Source organism: Neoarius graeffei, chromosome 9, assembly GCF_027579695.1.
Source record: "Neoarius graeffei isolate fNeoGra1 chromosome 9, fNeoGra1.pri, whole genome shotgun sequence".
Classification (NCBI taxonomy): domain Eukaryota; kingdom Metazoa; phylum Chordata; class Actinopteri; order Siluriformes; family Ariidae; genus Neoarius; species Neoarius graeffei.
This window is the reverse complement of record NC_083577.1, coordinates 50,657,992-50,678,719: the sequence shown is the minus strand read 5'-3', so window position 1 is coordinate 50,678,719 and position 20,728 is coordinate 50,657,992. Positions and strand designations below refer to the sequence as shown.

Genomic DNA, 20,728 nt, shown 5'->3' with positions numbered 1-20,728 from the left:
ACAGGCTCCTCCTCCCTCTCTCGGGGAATCCCTTGCGGATTTCCCGTTACAGCAGTCACAAGACGAGACTCTGCGGCATGTGTTTGACCAAGTGAGAGTAATCGATGGTCAAACGCTCCTGCCGAACGCCACCCCGTCCTTCCCCTATTTTTCTATTATGAAAGATAGATTATGGACCCTTTTCACGTGACGTCACGACAAACGCGGCCGCCATTTTGGACATGTACTACCCGTAGTTTACCACAGCCAGCATTGAGGAACGGCAGCAAAGAAAGTGTTTATTTTCAGCAAGACTTCCATCATGCCACTATGTTGTTGTGCACCTGGATGTAGTAACCATCAACAAACAAGGCAAGGGTTATCATTTTATCAGATCCCGGTAGATGCTGACCGACGGAGAAGATGGATAGCGGCATACCAGCGCTTGTGTAGTGACCACTTTGTTGGAGGTAAGACAAATAAAATTAGCCAGAAAAGGCATTACATTGCTGTTAACATTCCATTCTAGTTTACTGTAATTATGATCTGGCAGCTATTTACATCAGATCCAGTGTAAATAGCCGCTGGCGCGGGCTCGCTCGCGGCCCGGCCGGAGCCGGCGGCCGCGGAGCCGGCGCGCGGGCTCGCTCGCGGCCCGGCCGGAGCCGGCGGCCGCGGAGCCGGCGCGCGGGCTCGCTCGCGGCCCGGCCGGAGCCGGCGGCCGCGGAGCCGGCACGCGGGCGCGCGCGCGGCCCGGCCGGACGTTGGCTCCGGCAGCTATTTACACTGGATCCGGTGTAAATAGCTGCCAGATCATAATTACAGTAAACTAGTAAATACAGTTTTCTGCATCTCGCTCCTTTTTCTTATGTTTGTCGCCTTCCTCGCATTCAAACCGATTTGAGCCAAAGTCCACTACATGTCCAAAATGGCGGTTGCATTTACGAAGGTCACGTGACTGAAAAGGGTCCATACCGAGTGACGCAGGACACTCAGACGAAAGAGCAAAATCACCCAGCTTTTGATTCCAAAAAGCCGCCGGGAATTGGTATTCCAGGCGGCTCACTTTAATCCCATGGCTGGACACTTAGGGCAGGATAAGACACTAGCCCGAATAATGGCCCGATTCTATTGGCCGGGGATTCGCGGCGATGTCCGTAGGTGGCGTACGGCGTGCCGCGAATGCCAGTTAGTAAATCCAGCGGCCATTCCAAAAGCGCCCTTGCGCCCCCTACCATTAATCGAGACCCCGTTCGAAAGAATTGGGATGGATCTCGTCGGGCCATTAGATCGGTCAACACGAGGGTACCACTTTATATTAGTTCTGGTGGACTATGCAACGCGATACCCGGAAGTGGTGCCTCTTCGCCATATCTCAGCACGCAGTATTGCAGAGGCACTCTTCCGCGTCATCTCCCGAGTTGGAATCCCGAAAGAGATTCTGACTGACCAAGGCACCTCGTTTATGGTCACGAACACTGAGCGAACTGTATGGGCTATTAGGTATTAAGCCGATCCGCACCAGCGTTTATCACCCACAAACGGACAGATTAGTCGAACGGTTCAATCGCACCCTCAAGAGTATAATTAAAAAATTAATAAGTGAGGACACACATAACTGGGATAAATGGCTCGAACCCTTATGTGCAGTGCGCGAGGTCCCCCAAGCCTCCACGGGGTTCTCCCAATTTGAATTGTTATACGGGCGTAAGCCGCGCGGCATTTTAGATATGTGCTGCGAGAAAATTGGGAAGAGGGACCTTCAAGTAAAAATGCAATTCAATACGTTATTGACCTATGCGCAACACTCCACATGCTCACACACCTAACCCAGGAGAATTTGCGGCAGGCCCAAGAACGGCAAACTCGCCTGTATGACAGGGGTACGCGCCTTAGGGAGTTTGCACCGGGAGATAAAGTACTCATACTGTTGCCCACATCGAGCTCCAAATTGACCACCAAGTGGCAAGGACCCTTTGAGGTCACACGGCGAGTCGGGGACGTCGACTATGAGGTGAGGTGAATGGACAAGGGTGGGGCGCTACAGATTTACCACCTCAATCTACTCAAACTCTGGAACGAGGAGGTCCCCATAGCGTTGGTGTCGGTAGTTCCGGAGAAGGCGGAGCTGGGGCCGGAGGTTCAAAAGGGCGCATTGGCATCGCATACCTCTCCGGTCCCCTGTGGAGACCACCTCTCCCCGACCCAACTCACGGAGGTCGCCCAGTTGCAGACCGAGTTTTCGGACATGTTCTCGCCCCTGCCCGGCCGCACCAACCTCATAGAGCACCACATTGAGACGCCCCCGGGGGTGGTAGTGCGTAGCTGGCCTTACAGGCTGCCCGAACACAAGAAAAAAGTGGTTCGGGAAGAACTCAAGGCCATGCTCGAGATGGGCATCGTCGAGGAGTCCCACAGTGACTGGAGCAGCCCAGCAGTCTCGGTTCCCAAGGCCGACGGGTCGGTCCGGTTCCGTGTGGACTACAGAAAAGTCAACGCAGTGTCTAAATTCGACGCGTACCCAATGCCTCGTATTGATGAGTTGCTCGATCGGCTAGGCACGGCTCGCTTTTACTCGACACTGGATTTGACAAAGGGTTATTGGCAGATCCCCTTGACTCCATTATCCCAAGAAAAAAAACGGCCTTTTCCACACTGTTCGGCTTACACCAGTTTGTCACTCTTCCTTTTGGGCTGTTTGGGGCGCCCGCTACATTTCAGCGGCTGATGGACAGGGTCCTCTGCCCCCACGCCACCTATGCGGCTGCATACCTCGACGATATCATTATTTATAGTAATGACTGGCAGCGGCACGTACAACACCTGAGGGCCGTCCTTAAGTCGCTGAGGCGAGCGGGTCTCACAGCCAACCCAAAGAAGTGTGCGATTGGGCAGGTGGAAGTACGGTATCTGGGCTTCCACTTGGGCAACGGGCAGGTGCGTCCCCAAATTAACAAGACAGCAGCAATTGCGGCCTGCCCGAGGCCCAAGACCAAAAAGGGGGTGAGACAGTTCCTGGGGCTGGCTGGCTACTATCGTAGGTTTATACCTAATTATTCGGACGTCACCAGCCCGCTGACTGATCTCACTAAAAAGGGGGCACTAGATCCGGTCCAGTGGACAGAGCAATGCCAGCGGGCTTTCTCTGAGGTAAAGGCTGCACTGTGCGGGGGGCCACTATTACACTCCCCTGACTTTTCTCTCCCTTTTATGTTACAGACGGATGCGTCGGACAGAGGGCTGGGGGCCGTGTTGTCCCAGGAGGTGGAGGAGGAGGATCGTCCCGTGCTGTACATCAGCAGAAAGCTGTCGGTTCGCGAGGGGCGCTACAGCATGATAGAAAAGGAGTGCCTCGCGATCAAGTGGGCGGTCCTCGCCCTCCGCTACTACATGCTGGGACGCCCTTTCACCCTCCGTTCGGACCACGTGCCCCTCCAGTGGCTCCACCGCATGAAGGATGCCAACGCGCGGATCACTCTTTGGTATCTGGCACTCCAACCCTTTAATTTCAAGGTGATCCACAGGCCGGGGGCGCAGATGGTTGTGGCGGACTTTCTCTCCCGTTGGGGGGGGAGTCGGCTGCAGGCCGGACGGCTGCCCGGCCTGAGTCGGGCGGTGGGGGTATGTGGCAGCGGGGGCATGGTCATGCGCCAGTCTGTGACAGGAGGGCGGAGTCAGGGAAGGTAAGTGGCAGAATCACTACACCTGACGTCAATTAACCTGTGTTTGTATGTCTTCCCAGTGACCGCGCCATATATATATATATATATATATATATATATATATATATATATATATATATATATATATATATATAGAGAGAGAGAGAGAGAGAGAGAGAGAGAGAGCGCAGAGAAAGGTGGCTCTCTCCTGAACCAGCCAACTGGTGTGTTCTGTAGGACTGGACTATATTTGTGTCTGAAAAGAACAAATAAATATAACTATGGAACTTTATTCTGGCCTGCCGTCTTTCTGTGCTCCTCCCCCTCCTCCGAACCGCTACAGTATGTTTGGCACAAAAACAACACTGCACCTCACCAAAAGAACACCATACCCACAGTGAAGCATGGTGGTGGCAGCATCATGTTTTGGGGTGGTCTTTCTTCAGCTGGAGCAGGGGCTTTAGTCGAGATGGAGGGAATTATGAACAGTTCTAAATACCAGTCAATTTTGGCCCAAAACCTTCAGGTGTCCACTAGAAAGCTGAAGATGAATTTCATCTTTCAGCACGGACAATGACCCCAATCATACATCAAAATCAACAAAAGAATGGCTTCACCAGAAGAAAATTAAAAGTTTTGGAATAGCCCAGCCAAAGCCCAGACCTAAATCCAATTGAAAACCTGTGGGGTGACCTGAAGAGGGCTGTGCACAAGAGATGCCCTCACAATCTGACAGATTTAGAGCACTTTTGCAAGGAAGAGTGGGCAAATATTGCAAAGTCTAAATGTGCCAAGCTGATAGACTCCTACCCAAAAACACTGAATGCTGTAATTAAATCAAAAGGTATTTCAACAAAGTATTAGTTTAAGGGTGTACACACTTGTGCAACCAGCTTATTGTATGTTTATTTTTCATGTTTTCCCCCCGAACAGATTTTTTGTTTTTCAATTGAATTGTACAGGTTATAGGTCACCATAAAAGTGGAAAAAGTTTTGAAATTATTTCTCATGGTCTCATTTTTTTTTTAACCTCAGAAAAACCTAACAGGGTGTATACACTTTATATCCACTGTGGGGTTTTTTGTTTGTTTTAAAAAAAAACAACAACAACTGTTTCAGCATTTGACGTGTGTTTGTACTATTTTCAATACAATAAAGGTTTTCCATGATTGCAAAATGATTTTCAAATTCTTGGATTCTTTTTATTTACCTTTTACACAGCATTCCAACTGTTTTGGAAACAGGGTTGTATTTACATTTGAATGCATGCTTGAGTGGTTTAAAAGGTTTGGAAGAGGCAAACAACTATTCATTTTATACAGTGCCACCTGTCGAATTCCTGTGTTGGTAAACTGGCAAATTAAACATGGATAAAAAGACAGGCCTCAAATGGAATTGATGTTGGGGCTCAATACATTATATTTGCAGTCAGTGAGTCATTATTTCTCAGTACAATTTTTTTTTTTTAATTCCCAAAGCAGTTGCTCATCCAGAAAGGCAAATGGACATTTTGGACAAGCTCCAACAACTTGAAGCATCTATAAAAATGTTGGAGCTAACAGAACACTGTTCAGAAGTGTTAAATATTTCAGAAGTTGGGCTTTTCAAAAGACGCTTTTTTATAGTTAAGGGTAATTACAGTCCAAAAAAGGTTTGAGTTTGGAATGCTTTCTGATAAGGTAACACTGTTTTAGGGTTCCTCAAGAAAGACCACCAAAGAACCCATTAAATGTACTCGATTTAACCTGTAGGGTTTTTATAAACCTGTCTGAAACATTATCTTCTGGGAAAAGTTGTCGTAATCATTATAATTGCATATTTGACGTCAACTGGGTTCTTGATGAAAGCAGATGAAGCAGGTTCTTCAACCCCCTAATTAGAAAGGAAGGTTGATCAGTCATCAGGAGACACAAAACAGATAAAGAAAGCAGATCACATCAAGGCACAAGTGGAAAACGCACAACTGGCTACCTTTAACTTACCTTCACCCACTTGCTGCTTAAATGTGCACACTCCAACAGATTTCGGTTAAGCATACGGATTTCGTAGGACTGACCTACATTAAAATAAAGCTGAATTTAATTTACATTAAAATAGTCAATTTCACCATTTAACCCTGAACCTAAACATTACTTATAAAATAGGTCAAGATAATCTGAACAGACATACAGTTCGGACCATAAATATTTGGACAGTGACCCAGTTTTTGTACTTTTACCTCTGTACACCATAACAATGGATTTGAAATTAAACTATCAAGATGCAACTTGAAGAGTAGACTTCCAGCTTTAATTTATGGGATTTAACTTAAAAATAAATAAATAAATAAAAGGAAAAAGAAAACAGAACAGTGGTGCAGTGGTTAGCACTGTTGCCTCACAGCAATAAGTTTCTGGGTTTGAACCTCATGGCTGACTGGGGACTTTCTGTGTGGAGTGCGTTTCTCCCTATGCCTGCATGGGTTTCTTCCCACAGTACAAATATGTGGATTAGGTTAACTGGTTTGTCTAAAATGCCCATAGAGGAGAGTATGAATGGTTGGGATTGGTGGTATAGATAATGAATGGAGTTACAGGCATTTGTTTACATAGTCACTCCTTTTTCACAGGCTCAAAAGTAATTGGACAATTGACTGATAAACAGTTACATGGCTAGCCGTGACCTGTTTCCTTGTTATTTCATGACAAATTAAGTAAAAGTCTGGAGTTGATTAGCTGATTCCATGTGTTCATTTGCATTTGGTAGCTGTTCATAGGAACTTTTAATATGTGGCCCAAAGAAATGTCGATGCAAGTAAGGAGGCTATCATTAGACTTAAAAAAAAAAAAACACCACCTCAGGCCAATCTGGCAGATAGCAGAAACTTCTAAATTAGTCAAATCAACAATTTGGTACATTCTTTAAAAGAGGGAACGCACTGGTGAGCGCCACAACACCAAAAGGCCTAGAAGACAACTAATGTAGATTGCATAATTATTTCTTTGTTGAAGAAAAACCTCTTCACAACATCGAGACAACTGAAGAACATTCTCAAGGACAAAAGATGCATCACCGTCAAAGTCTACAATCAAGAGATATTGTCATGAATGTAAATCCAGAGGATTTACCTCAAGATGCAAACCACTGGGAATACTCAAGAACATAAATACCAGATTACGCTTTGCTAGAAAATATTTATTAAAAAATAAAAATAAATAAATAAAAACCCTGCTCAGTTCTAGAACAAGATTCCTTGGACAGATGAATCCAAGAATAACTTGGACCAGAATGGTGGGAAGAGAAAAGGATGGAGAAAGGAAGGAAAGGCTCATGATACAAAAAACATCTGTCAAACACGGTGAAGGCAGCGTTACAGCATGGACACACATGGCTGCCAACGGAACCGAGTCACTGGTGTTTATTAATGATGCAACTACTGATACAAGTAACAGGATGAATTCTGAAGTGTATAGAGCTATATTCAGTCAAATGCTGCAAAACTGACAGGATGGCACTTCACAGTACAGATGGATAAGGACCCAAAACATACCATGAAAGCAACCCAAATGTTTCTTTGCCTTAAGAAGCTATGCTCTTAAATGGCCAGGTCAGTCACCTGATCTTTACCCAACTGAGCATGCTTTTCACTTACAGAAGACAAAAAGACCCACAAACAAGCAGGAACCGATGGCAAGAAAAACATCTCAAGGGAAGAAACTTGCCATTTGGTGATGTCCACGGGTTCCAGACTTCAGGTAGTCACTGATTGCAAAGGATTTGCATCCAAGTAGTAAATACATTTCTTATATTTCTAATTATATGTTAGTTTGTGCAATGACTTGAGTCTGTGAAAAAAGGACTATGTAAAAAAGGACTAATTCCCAAACAGTTAATGCATGATTTTTGTTAAACCTTTTGAATTAAAGCTGAAAGTCTACACTTCAAATCACATCTTGATTGCTTCACTTCAAACCCATTATGGTGGTGTAAAAAAAAAAAAAAGGCAAAAAAAAAATCGTCACTGTCCAAATACTTATGTACTCCCTCTCCCTTTGATAAATGTTCACTAAAATATTTTTTTGATTACGTAAAATAGTATTAAATTGTTGCACTGTATTGAATCTTTGTAGCATGAAAAATGGTATGTATTAAATATAACCTCTAGACTGCAGAGTTAGACATTACACACAATACACCCAATGTATTACAGGAACATAAATAAATGGCAGATTTAAACGGGTACATTATAAGCTGGTTAGTACAGGAACTCTTCATATATTAACTGTTTAGGTAACTTAAGACGTGTCTAAATATCATTCGCAGACAGTCATATCAGAGCTATGATCTAACCAGTTATACACATGACACAATTAATATTCTTAAGAAGGACTATGTATTATTCCTGAATATGGTGCAATGTACACAAACCATAGCCTGGGTCCGCCCATCCTAAGCGTGACGCAACACGAGGGCCTGTTCCGAGCTTAGTCTGGCCAGGCAGGCTATCTACAGCATTTCCAAGCTCCCGAAAAATCGGGAACCAATCAACTTTGAGCATCTCCAACGGCCCTGGGTAGAGGCGTGTTCAAGGCAGTGACGTAGTAGAACTGCGACCGGAAGCCATAGATTGTTTACAGAATCTATGCCGGAAGTGCTTCATTCACATCACGAACATGGAGCAGCAGCAAGCCTTTAACACAGCGGTAGATGCTGTATTGAAAGCATTCAACGGGAAGTTCTCATTGAAAACGGAGCAAAGAGCAGCCCTGGAGGTATTTATTGAAAGGAAGGACGTTTTCGCCTTGCTCCCGACCGGCTTCGGTAAGAGTTTAATCTACCAGTTAGCCCCCAGTTTCCGTCGCGTCACATACGTCAGAGGAAAGAGTGATGTGATTGGTTTAAGCTTTGTCACAGCCTTTTCTGACTTCGACCAGTAACAAACTGAGGCATTTCCGGGAGGCGGGTCAACCACGGGCTCTGGGAAACGGTTTGGCTTAATAGCTTGGCCAGACCAAATGCTCAGAGAGCTTTGAAGTCGCGTTAGCCAGGCTACACAAACCACTCCAGAGCACAAGCCAAATGTTTTATTCCTTTCATACCACAGCAATAATTTTGTAATAAAAGAACGTCATATGATTGATCAATTTATAGTTACATTTGCTGTCATGAAACATCCAAGACGGTCATTCCTTTTATCATTTATAACAAATTTTACCAGTTGTTTCCTCACTAGCCTCTCTTTTTTTTCTCTTGATGTTTCTTGAAGAATAAGATTTCTTTAAGTGAAGCTTGTCATGTCACCAAGAAACTGGAAAACAGGGGAAAGTCCTCTGTCCTAAATGAAATGCATCAGTCAGGATTTAGACCTCATCAAAGCACTGAGACAGCACTGGTTAAAATAGTAAATGACCGACTGTTGGCATCTGATACCACTGATCATTCCATTCTCCTGGATAGACTAGAAAATGTTGGGGGAGTTAAGGGAACGACCCTCTCCTGGCTCAGCTCTTCTTTAACTGATCGCTATCAGTATGTTGATGGAAATGGTGATTTTTCTAGACATACTGAGGTAAAGGTTGGTGTTCCACAAGGTTCTGTCTTAGGTCCACTGCTTTTTTCTTGATATACGTTACCTCTTGGTGACATTCCTAAGCATGGTATTAGTTTCCACTGTTATGCTGATGACACACAGTTGTATGTTTCTGCAAAACTAGATGAGAGACACCAGCTTAACAGAATTGAGATATGTGTAAAGGACATTACACACTGGATGCTTATTAATTTCCTTCTGCTTAATTCTGACAAGAAAGAAGTACTTGTACTAGGACCACATGCAGTTAGAAGAAAAGTGTTCTGATTACACAACAACTCTGGATGGCCTTTCTGTTTCTTCACATGCAGCAATAAAACACCTCTAGGTGATTAGTGACCCCAGTCTTTCATTTGAAACTCGTATTGTTAACATTACCTGGAAAGTTCTCTTTCATCTCAGAAATATTGTGAAGATAAGAAATTTAATGTCATTACACGACACAGAAAAACTAGCTCATGCTTTTGTTACCTCCAGGTTGGATTATTGTAATGCCTTACTGTCTGGATGTTCCAATAAGTGCTCCAGTTAGTTCAAAATGCAGCTGCAAGAGTCCTTACTAGAACTAGAAAATATGACCGCATCACCCCTGTCATATCCACACTGCATTAGCTCCCAATCAAATTTTGTATCGTTTATAAAATACAAATACTTCTTCTGGCTGCTCCCACTATTGACTTTTAAAGCACTGAATGGTCTCACGCCACAGTACCTGAGCAAACTTCTGGTCCTTTAGGACCCACCATGCCTACTTAGATCAAAATGTGCAGGCTATCTGCTGGTACCTCGTATAGTGAAGGCTACATCAGGGGGCAGAGCCTTTTCTTACAGAGCCCCACAGTTATGAAACAGCCTTCTAAGTAGTGTTCGGGAATCAGACACAGTCTCAGCGGTTAAGTCTAGGCTGAAAACATATCTGTTTGGTCAAGCCTTTTGTTAATAGTGTTTATGAGGCAAAGGGGTAGCTCTGGAGGGTCCTCAGACAGTGTGTTTTGGTAAACTGGGATGTATAGATGCTGTCAGCCCCCCACTCGAGTTTGTCGACAGCGTAGTGGCTGCTGCTTTGTGTCCTGGGGCTCCCTCATGACTGTTACCTTCTGACTTTCCCCTTTTAGTTATGCTGTCAGTTAGTTTTGCCGTCATAGTTAGTTTTGTCGGAGTCCCTGCTTGCACTCAGCACAAAATGTATACTGTTCTTACTCATCAGGTGACATTGGGCATACCTAACAACCTGCGTTTTCTCTCCCCCCCCAATCTGTCCCTCTGAGTTACATGTCAATCCTGAGATCGAGATGCTGACCTCCTCTGTTCCTCAGACCTGCCTGATCCATCCTGATGCCCTACGTCTGGTTGGAGTCTCATCACATCGCTCCTGTGGAGGACGGCCTCAGATGGACAGCTGAGAGTCACACTTGGAGGATGCTCTGGACACTTACAGTAATGCATTTATGGATGAGGACTACAGTTGACTTGCTAACTTTAGGACTGCAGTTGTCATGAACAGTTTTGCACTCAAGTTTCCATCAATGAAGAGTTAGAACATCAACGAGTCTGACTTCATGTTAAAATTGTTAAATGTTTTATCACGTTGTCTTATCACCCAAATGAAGATGGATTCCCTTTTGAGTCTGGTTCCTCTCAAGGTTTCTTCCTCATGTTGTCTGAGGGAGTTTTTCCTTGCCACTGTCGCCACAGGCTTGCTCATTGGGGATAGATTAGGGATAAAATTAGCTCATGTTTAAAGTCATTTAAATTCTGGAAAGCTGCTTTGTGACAATATCTATTGTTAAAAGCACTATACAAATAAACTTAACTTTACTAAAAACTTGCCCATGTTGGAAAACTTCCTGCTGCAAAGCACTGACACTGAAGTCAGTAACTGAAATAAAATGTCTCCTGACAGAAAGCTTCACCAAATCAATGATGAGTATCAATGATTTTTTTTTTAATCTGTGAAAGAGCCATTATTATAGAAACCATAAGACAATAGAATGTGTGCATGAAAATAAGCTTGTCATTTGCATTGCACCAGCTGGAACCATTTCACAGAAAAGTAATCTTCTGAGCAATCAGAATCAAGAATTCAACAGTGCTGCAGTACAAAAAGGTAAAACCTTTCTGCCACTTACTCTAAACATGTTGGATTTATTCAAGAGCAGTGCTGGTGTGAAGTAAGGACATCCAATTTTAATACTCAAATTAAATTGAAAAAAGATTTTTTTCCCCATCTGAAAGCGCATGTGTCTGTGGGAAAGGACATACCCTGGTTGAGGTAGGTGAGAGTTTCTTCATGCAGTGTGACAGCTGGAGAAGTGGCTGCACACAAAATATATTGAAAGGGGAATAGTTTGGCCTGACATCCAGCTGACTGTCGCTCCAGCTCGGCCTTCAGCAGTGTAGCTACTGTTTCTCTAGGAGAATTTTTACATTTATGTTTATTTATTTCGGTTACAGTGTGTCTCTGCACAAACATTTAATGAAAAATGTTATCGTTAAAAAAAAAATGCCATGTAAAAGCTCAGAAAAGCTGAGCTGTAGGTATTTCTTGAAGTTTGTGAGGAAATCAGTAAAGCAGACTCAAGATTTTGTTTTTTAAATGTATAGATACAGTACCAGTCAAAAGTTTAGACACACCGACTCCTAAGTTTTCTTATAGTTTGACTATTTTCTACATTGTAGAACAATACCAAAGACAAAGCTATGAAATAACATAGGGAACATGTATGGAATTGTGATTTAAAAAAAAAAAAAGAAAGAAAGAAGTGTTTCATATTTTAGATTCTTCAAAGTAGCCAGCATATACCATGGTGAAGCTTTGCACACTAATGGCATTATCTTAGCCAGCTTCATGAGGTCATCACCTGGAATGCTTTTCAGTTAAAAGGTGCCTCGTCAAAAGTTAATTAGTGCAATTTTTTGCCTTCTTAATGTGTTTGAGATCAAACAGTAAATAATAAAAATACAGTAAATAGCCCTATTCCACAACTGAAGTAATTCATATTATGTCAAGAACCGTTCAACTAAGTAAAGAGAAAATGACAGTCCATCATTACTTGAAGGCATGAAGCTAATAAAATGGACCATGAGAGAAAGTTAAAAAAAAAAAAAAATGTACATACATACAGTGGATTTAAAAAAAGTGTACACTTTCAGTGACATTGGGCATACCTAACAACCTGCGTTTTCTCTCCCCCCCCCCAAATCTGTCCTTCTGAGTTACATGTCAATCCTGGGATCGAGATGCTGACCTCTTCTGCTTCTCAGACCTGCCTGATCCATCCTGGTGCCCGGTTGAAGTCTCATCACATCGCTCCTGTGGAGGACGGCCTCAGATGGACAGTTGAAAGTCACACTTGGAGGACCCTCTGGACACTTAGGTGGTGTTTACACTAGACCGTATCCGTATCGTTTTCATTGCAGATGCACTGTCCGTGCACATTAAAATGCCGGAAAACAACTCCACAGGCGGAACAGTTTGAATCCGCCAGGGCCCACGTATTCAACCCAGTATGTATCTGATCCGGTGCTGTGTAAACATTGAGGAACGAGGATACGCAGTACTGGGCTCTAGCTGACGTCGTCATTGGACAACGTCACTGTGACATCCACCTTCCTGATTCGCTGGCGTTGGTCATGCCACATTGGTCATGTGAATGAGCAATACAGGAAGTGTGTTGAGGAAGTCATTAAGTGAATGAGCAATACAGGAAGTGTGTTGGTTACCGTAGCACTAAATAGTCTTGTTGTAATCGCAAAAAACGGCCGTTCTGCGAGGTGAAGAGTGTACCGAACACTGTTAGATCCTTCTAGCATAAACATGAAGGCCATATACGGTGTAAAAAAGGCGTCATTGTAGTACCAGTACCGCCGATAACAGACTGGCATACTTCATTTTTTACAACGACATCCTTCCACTTGCAAGTGGTGAGTGACTTGCGCATGCCCGATGTGCACTGGGATCATGTGACGTGCCGTCTAATTAGTCATGTGATTAGCGTATCCATGTATTGGCGTTGCTGTGTGCACGGGGAACGGTTTTGTTGCGGGCACAGAAATTGTGCGCGTGTACGCGAATAGTTTTAAAAACGTTAATCTGATGATCCGCTGATTCGAAATAATGTAAACAGGGCCTTACAGTAATGCTTTTATGGCTGAGGACTACAGTTGACTTGCTAACTTTAGGACTGCAGTTGTCATGAACAGTTTTGCACTCAAGTTTCCATTAATGAAGAGTTTATAACATCAACGAAACTGATTTCATGTTAAAACTGTTGATGTTATAATCATGTTGTCCAGGTGAGGATGGGTTCCCTTTTGGGTCTGGTTCCTCTCGAGGTTTCTTCCTCATGTCGTCTGGGGGAGTTTTTCCTTGCCACCAGCTTGCTCAATGGCAATAGGTTAGGGATAAAATTGGCTCACGTCTTGGGTCATTCAGATTCTGTAAAGCTGCTTTGGGACAATGTCTATTGTTAAAAGCGCTATACAAACAAACTTGACAATACACCCTGTGAAAATGACAGACTTTTCTGATATTTTTTAAAAAACCCACAAAACCCTAGACAGAACTCGACGCCAACGGCGTCGATGGGGATGCCTCCGCCTGGTAGACTACACGCGTTAAGTTGTGATTTGGGGATGGACATTTGACCTCACAGTAATCTTGACCTGTGACCTTTTAACCTCAAAATCTAATCAGATCATGTTTGTCCCCAAGTGCACAAATGGTGAAAGTTTGGTGAAATTCCTTTCATTAGTCTTTGAGATATGGTGGTCACAAAGTTTGGGGATGGACATTTGACCTTACAGTAATCTTGACCTGTGACCTTTTAACCTCAAAAACTAATCAGTTCATGTTTGTCCCCAAATGCACAAATGGTGAAAGTTTGGTGAAATTCCTTTCATTAGCCTTTGAGATATTGTGTTCACAAGGTTTCGGGACGGACGCACGCACGGACGGACAGATGGACAACCCGAAAACATAATGCCTCCTGCACCTTAAGGTGGCGGAGGCATAAAAACCCACGATAAATAATTTCAAAACTTTTCCCACCTTTAATGTGACCTATAACCTGTACAAAATCAATTGAAAAACAAACAAATCTGTTCGGGAGGAAAGCAAAAAATAAATAAAAAAACAACAATAAGCTGGTTGCATAAAAAAAAAAAAAAAAAAGTGCGCGCACCCTTAAACTAATACTTTGTTGAAGCACCTTTTGATTTAATTACAGCATTCAGTCTTTTTGGGTTCACACCTGCCATTAATTAAAATGACTGATTAACCCCAAATAAAGTTCAGACATTTACTCAGTTGCATCCTCCAGCAAAAGCCAGGGTTCGCAGAGAGCTTACAAAGCGTCAAAGGGATCTCATTGTTGAAAGGTATCAGTCAGAAGGGTACAAAAATCCACAGCATTAGACATACCATGGAGCACAGTGAAGACAGTCATCAAGAAGTGCAGAAAATATGGAAAAACAGTGACATTACCAAGAACTGGACGTCCCTCCAAAATTGATGAAAAGATGAGACGAAAACTGGTCAGGGAGGCTGCCAAGAAGCCTACAGCAACACTGAAGGAGCTGCAGGAATTTCTGGCAAGTACTGGGTGTATACTACATGTGACAATCTCCTGTATTCTCCATATGTCTGGACTGGGGCAGGGTCAAAGAAAAACATGCAGGCCTGGCTAAATTTTGCAATAAATAAATAAAACCCTCAACTCTCAAATGCATGTGGGAAAATGTGTTATGGTCTGATGAAACCAAGGTTGAACTTTTTGGCCACAATTCCAAAAAGGTACTCACATACAATATTCCTCAGGTGTGCATAAAAGTTGGTGGCTCTACCCGTCATATTTACGATTTTATAGGCGTCTGAAATTTTTGGGCTACTCGTCACATTAAACGCTACTCTTTATAAACTGCTGGGATGTTTTCACTGAAACTCACCCAGAAGACTCTAAAGACATGCCAATAAGAGTTGTTCACAGGGGTGATAGCGTTCCGGCGCCGCGGATAATGGGCGAACTAGATTTTTTTTTTTCCGGCGCCGCGGTACGCCGGAAATCCGGCGCGGCGCTGGAACGCTATCACCCCTGTGTTCACCAGGTGGTGCCACCTACCATAGATGAGACTACAGAGGGGTCATGTGCAATTTCATGAAAATCGCTACTCCTCCTACAAGAGTGATCAGATTTTGATCAAACTCTTATAGAATGTTCCCCAGCTTGGTATGTATAAAAAGTTTGTCAAGATGATGACACCACCTGTCATATTTAATGTTTTATGGGCATTTGACATTTTTGGGTGACTTGTCACACCAAAAACTACTGTTAGTAAACTGCTAGGATGTTTTCACTGAAACTCACCCAGAAGACTCTAAAGGCATATTCCAACAAGAATTTTTCACCAGGTGGCACCAGCTGCCATGTATGCTGCTACACAGGAATTATAGGCAATTTCACAAAAATCGCTACTCCTCCCACAGGATTGATCAGATTTCAAACTCAACAGTGGACGGTATGAGCTACATGCTCACAGGTTATTTTTTACATTCTAAGCAGAAGTGATTTTGTATAAAGCTTTTATTGAATTTACAAGAAGTAAAAATAAAAATGCTCTGGTTTATCAAAATCCAGTGAACGTGGATATCATTCCACTCAATCTCATCGTACATGGCTTATCGTCGACCCTGTGCTGTGCGCCTCGTCAGCTATCAGCTCATGTACAACTCTTGACTTCATGGAGTAACTTAAATACACACACCACATATAAAAATCAGGGCTTTCCCCAAAGCGCGGATATGCGGTCCTCTGCCATGCTGTGCGACATCAGCACCATGCTGTCACTTGCATGGCAAAAAAAATCAATACCATAAATTGAACAATGCAGAGTGCTTTCTGCACCTAAATATCTCCCAATTCCCCTCTGAAAATGAATAGTAACTACAGAAATAGGAAGATATTGTAATATGTAGGTCTAGACTATCCTGGCATTCAACACAGAAGTAAAAATATTCGCTGCATACACTGCCATTCGCAACCATATTTAAAAAAGGGTTCTTGATGCTGGCCACTGGATGGAGCTGTTGCGTGATTTGACCTCAATTCTGTTCCTGGCACTATACTGCAGGCTTTTGTGTGTGACTTTTGCCTGTTGGGTCTATAGTTGACAGCCGTATTGCTAATATTCTAATTTCAGCTGCTAGATTGATCAATATTACGCATTTTTTTTGTTGTGCAATAAAATTAAATATTTCTCTGAATTGACCGTTTCCAGTGTTTTCATTTCAAAACTAATTTTGCCCTATAAATTTTGGCCCTTGCATTTTATGCAAATTTTTATGGAGGTGCATGCCCCCGGACCACCCTAGCAGCTGGCCCTCTGGATTGGCCTCTGCATCAGTAGCACCGCTGATGATTTTTTTTTTTCTGGGGAAAGCCCTGCGCAAGATATAAAATTTTCCCCGCTCGCCCCTCCTTTGGGTGGTATTTTTTCCTTCAAGCTTTGGTCCTCTACCAGAGGCCTGGAAGTTTGAGGGTTCTGCGCAGTATCTTGGCTGTTCCTAGGACCACGCTGTTCTGGACAGAGATCTCAGATGCTGTTCCTAGGATCTGTTGGAGCCACTCTCCCAGTTTGGGGTGGGGGTGGATGTCACTGCACTGAGGGCTTCCATCACCACAGGGACCACTGTTTTCATCTTTCACACCTTTTCTAGCTCTTCATGGTATTACTGTAGATGTTGGGTATCAAAGCATCCATTGGTCCCACATCCTTCACATGTAACCCCTCTCTCTGCGGTTACTTGCATCGTAGCATTCCAACAGTCCAGCGTTCCCAGCTCTTGTCCATCATTGTCTTGCTCTTGTTCCAGTAGCCCACTTATCAGGTTGCCCTGGTTCCTCAACACCCGACACAGACCTTGTTAGACCAGGCGATCCATATTATGTCAACAATCACTCAACGAAGTAAAGAGAAAACAACAGCCCATCATTACTTTAAGACAAAACTAATAAAGTGGACACGCGCACACGTATACATTTTCTCTCATGGGCCACTTTATTAGCTTCATGTCTTAAAGTAATGATGGACTATCGTTTCTCTTTACTTAGTTGAGTGGTCGTTGACATAACATGGATTATTACAGTTGTGGAACAGGGCTATTTACTGTATTTTTATTATTAACTGTTTGATCTCAAACACACTAAGGCGGCAAGAAATTGCACTCATCAACTCTTGCACATTTCTTGACTGTTTTTGAAATTTAATTCTATTGTAGAGATATAGCATTTGTTAATATAATGGAACATTTGTCTTACTAATTCACATAAACCCTCATGAAAATGTCAGATAGCCCATGAGACATTCAGTACATTCAATTAAGGCTTATCAACCGGTACAAGTTTTGTAAAAACAGCACATCTAATTGATTACTTATGCTTCAGGCACTCAAGTTTCACTAATTTTAAAAAAGTGAAATAAATCCTGGGACCAAAGGATATAAAATATATAATCCCAGCAAACAATGATTGGTTTCCATAATGTTCCCGAGATGTTCTAAGAATAGGTCTTCTGTTTTTTTTTTTATTCCTTTTGTTTTCCAGGGACGTTTTCCTTACAGAAAGATAACATCTGCATTTGGCTGCTTCCGAGAACTTATAACTTTGTAGTAACCAGTGATTCTGAAAACGTTCCCTGAACATTCTCTAAACCATCCTTCTATAAACCTGTTACTACTAATACACACCGCACCTCCCTCCAGAGGGTGTTATAAAATAGTCGACAAAATATACCGAGTCCATCATGACCATTATAACTTCTAAAAACGTGTTTATTTTTCTTCTATTATTAGTTATTTACATTTTCTTCACAAGTTTTATAAGCCTCTATGTAGAAAATGTGGGTCTATGTTTTGACTAGTGCTGTAAAAATTCTCTAAAAATAAAGATATCCAATTTATTAGTGAAGTCCATTTTGCTCGAGTCCTTTAACTAAATTTTAGTTTCTCTCAACATAATTGTGCTTTTACAGTGGTGCTTGAAAGTTTGTGAACCCTTTAGAATTTTCTATATTTCTGCATAAATATGACCTAAAACGTCATCAGATTTTCACACAAGTCCTAAAAGTAGAGAAAGAGAACCCAGTTAAACAAATGAGACAAAAATATTATACTTGGTCATTTATTTATTGAGGAAAATGATCCAATATTACATATCTGTAAGTGGCAAAAGTATGTGAACCTTTGCTTTCAGTATCTGGTGTGACCCCCTTGTGCAGCAATAACCGCAACTAAACGTTTGCGGTAACTGTTGATCAGTCCTGCACACCGGCTTGGAGGAATTTTAGCCCGTTCCTCCGTACAGAACAGCTTCAACTCTGGGATGTCGGTGGGTTTCCTCACATGAACTGCTCGCTTCAGGTCCTTCCACAACATTTCCATTGGATTAAGGTCAGGACTTTGACTTGGCCATTCCAAAACATTAACTTTATTCTTCTTTAACCATTCTTTGGTAGAACGACTTGTGTCCTTAGGGTTGTTGTCTTGCTGCATGACCCACCTTCTCTTGAGATTCAGTTCATGGACAGATGTCCTGATATTTCCCTTTAGAATTCGCTGGTATAATTCAGAATTCATTATTCCATCAATGATGGCAAGCCGTCCTGGCCCAGATGCAGCAAAACAGGCCCAAACCATGATACTACCACCACCATATTTCACAGATGGGATAAGGTTCTTCTGCTGGAATGCAGTGTTTTCCTTTCTCCAAACATAACGCTTCTCATTTAAACCAAAATGTTCTATTTTGGTCTCATCTGTCCACAAAACATTTTTCCAATAGCCTTCTGGCTTGTCCACGTGATCTTTAGTAAACTGCAGATGAACAGCAATGTTCTTTTTGGAGAGCAGTGGCTTTCTCCTTGCAACCCTGCCATGCACACCACTGCTGTTCAGTGTTCTCCTGATGGTGGACTCATGAACATTAACCAATGTGAGAGAGGCGGTCAGTTGCTTAGAAGTTACCCTGGGGTCCTTTGTGACCTCGCCGACTATTACACGCCTTGCTCTTGGAGTGATCTTTGTTGGTCGACCACTCCTGGGGAGGGTAACAATGGTCTTGAATTTCCTCCATTTGTACACAATCTGTCTGACTGTGGATTGGTGGAGTCCAAACTCTTTAGAGATGGCTTTGTAACCTTTTCCAGCCTCATGAGCATCAACAACGCTTTTTCTGAGGTCCTCAGAAATCTCCTTTGTTCGTGCCATGATACACTTCCACAAACATGTGTTGTGAAGATCAGACTTTGATAGATCCCTGTTCTTTAAATAAAACAGGGTGCCCACTCACACCTGATTGTCATCCCATTGATTGAAAACACCTGACTCTAATTTCACCTTCAAATTAACTGCTAATCCTAGAGGTTCACATACTTTTGCCACTCACAGATATGTAATATTGGATCATTTTCCTCAATAAATAAATGACCAAGTATAATATTTTAGTCTTATTTGTTTAACTGGGTTCTGTTTATCTACTTTTAGGACTTGTGTGAAAATCTGATGTTTTAGGTCAGATTTATGCAGAGATATAGAAAATTCTAAAGGGTTCACAAACTTTCAAGCACCACTGGATGTGCTTCATATGGTGTTTGAGCACATCTGGAGTAAAACAACTCACACAGCTGTACTGGTGCGTTTCGCTGGTAAATTTTGCTTAAACCGAGTATTAACTGATTTAGTGTGTTTAATTCAGCGTTAACAACATGCCAAACAGAAACGTTTAAAAAGCTTCAAGCTCCTCTGAAGAGCCCCCGAGTAAAAAGTGCAGGTACTGAGCCACACTTACCTTCCACAACCCGACTGCGCGTTTTGCGGGTACATTTCGGGCTGAGGCTGCCACAGCAGCTCTGTATCCTCACGGAACACTCAGGCTGTGAAACGCTCGACCGCTCACTCAACTCAAGCTGCTGTGATGTCCAGCTCATTAGCACAGCACGTGACCTTTGAAAGGGGCAGAACCATGGGCGTCGCCACCATTGAATGTGAAGGGGGCGTGTCCCCTTCACATTTCATAATCCTTCGTTTGGACCCGCCCACATTTAACATAGTTCACCCAGCGCGGACCCGGCGCCGTGGGGGGGCGAAAGGGGGCGTCGCCCCCTCGTGGCTACAGCCCCGCCCCCTCAACGGAGACTCAGATCATTTGTTTTCTTATGAAAATATAATATATTATAGACGTATTAATAATTTGCATTTTCAAATATGAAATATTAAGTGGTTGCGCATTGCACAAAAAAACATTTCACATAAATCACTACTAGGCGGCACGGTGGTGTAGTGGTTAGCAAGAAGGTCCTGGGTTCGAGCCCCGTGACCGGCGAGGGCCTTTCTGTATGGAGTTTGCATGTTCTCCCCGTGTCCGCGTGGGTTTCCTCCGGGTGCTCCGGTTTCCCCCACAGTCCAAAGACATGCAGGTTAGGTTAACTGGTGACTCTAAATTGACCGTAGGTGTGAATGTGAGTG

General features: G+C 43.1%; 1 protein-coding gene across 1 annotated transcript in view; it reads right to left on the bottom strand.

The window, feature by feature from the left end:
* Positions 1–20,086, bottom strand: part of tfcp2l1 (transcription factor CP2-like 1) — a 36,222-nt gene extending 16,136 nt beyond the window's left edge. The window contains exons 1-4 of the mRNA XM_060930555.1: positions 20,052–20,086; positions 11,473–11,621; positions 5,624–5,697; positions 65–70 (exon numbers count right to left, since the gene is read on the bottom strand). Coding sequence (XP_060786538.1) covers positions 65–70; positions 5,624–5,697; positions 11,473–11,621; positions 20,052–20,086 — 264 coding nt within the window. The remainder of the gene's footprint in view (positions 1–64; positions 71–5,623; positions 5,698–11,472; positions 11,622–20,051) is intronic.
* Positions 20,087–20,728: the final 642 nt, after the last annotated feature.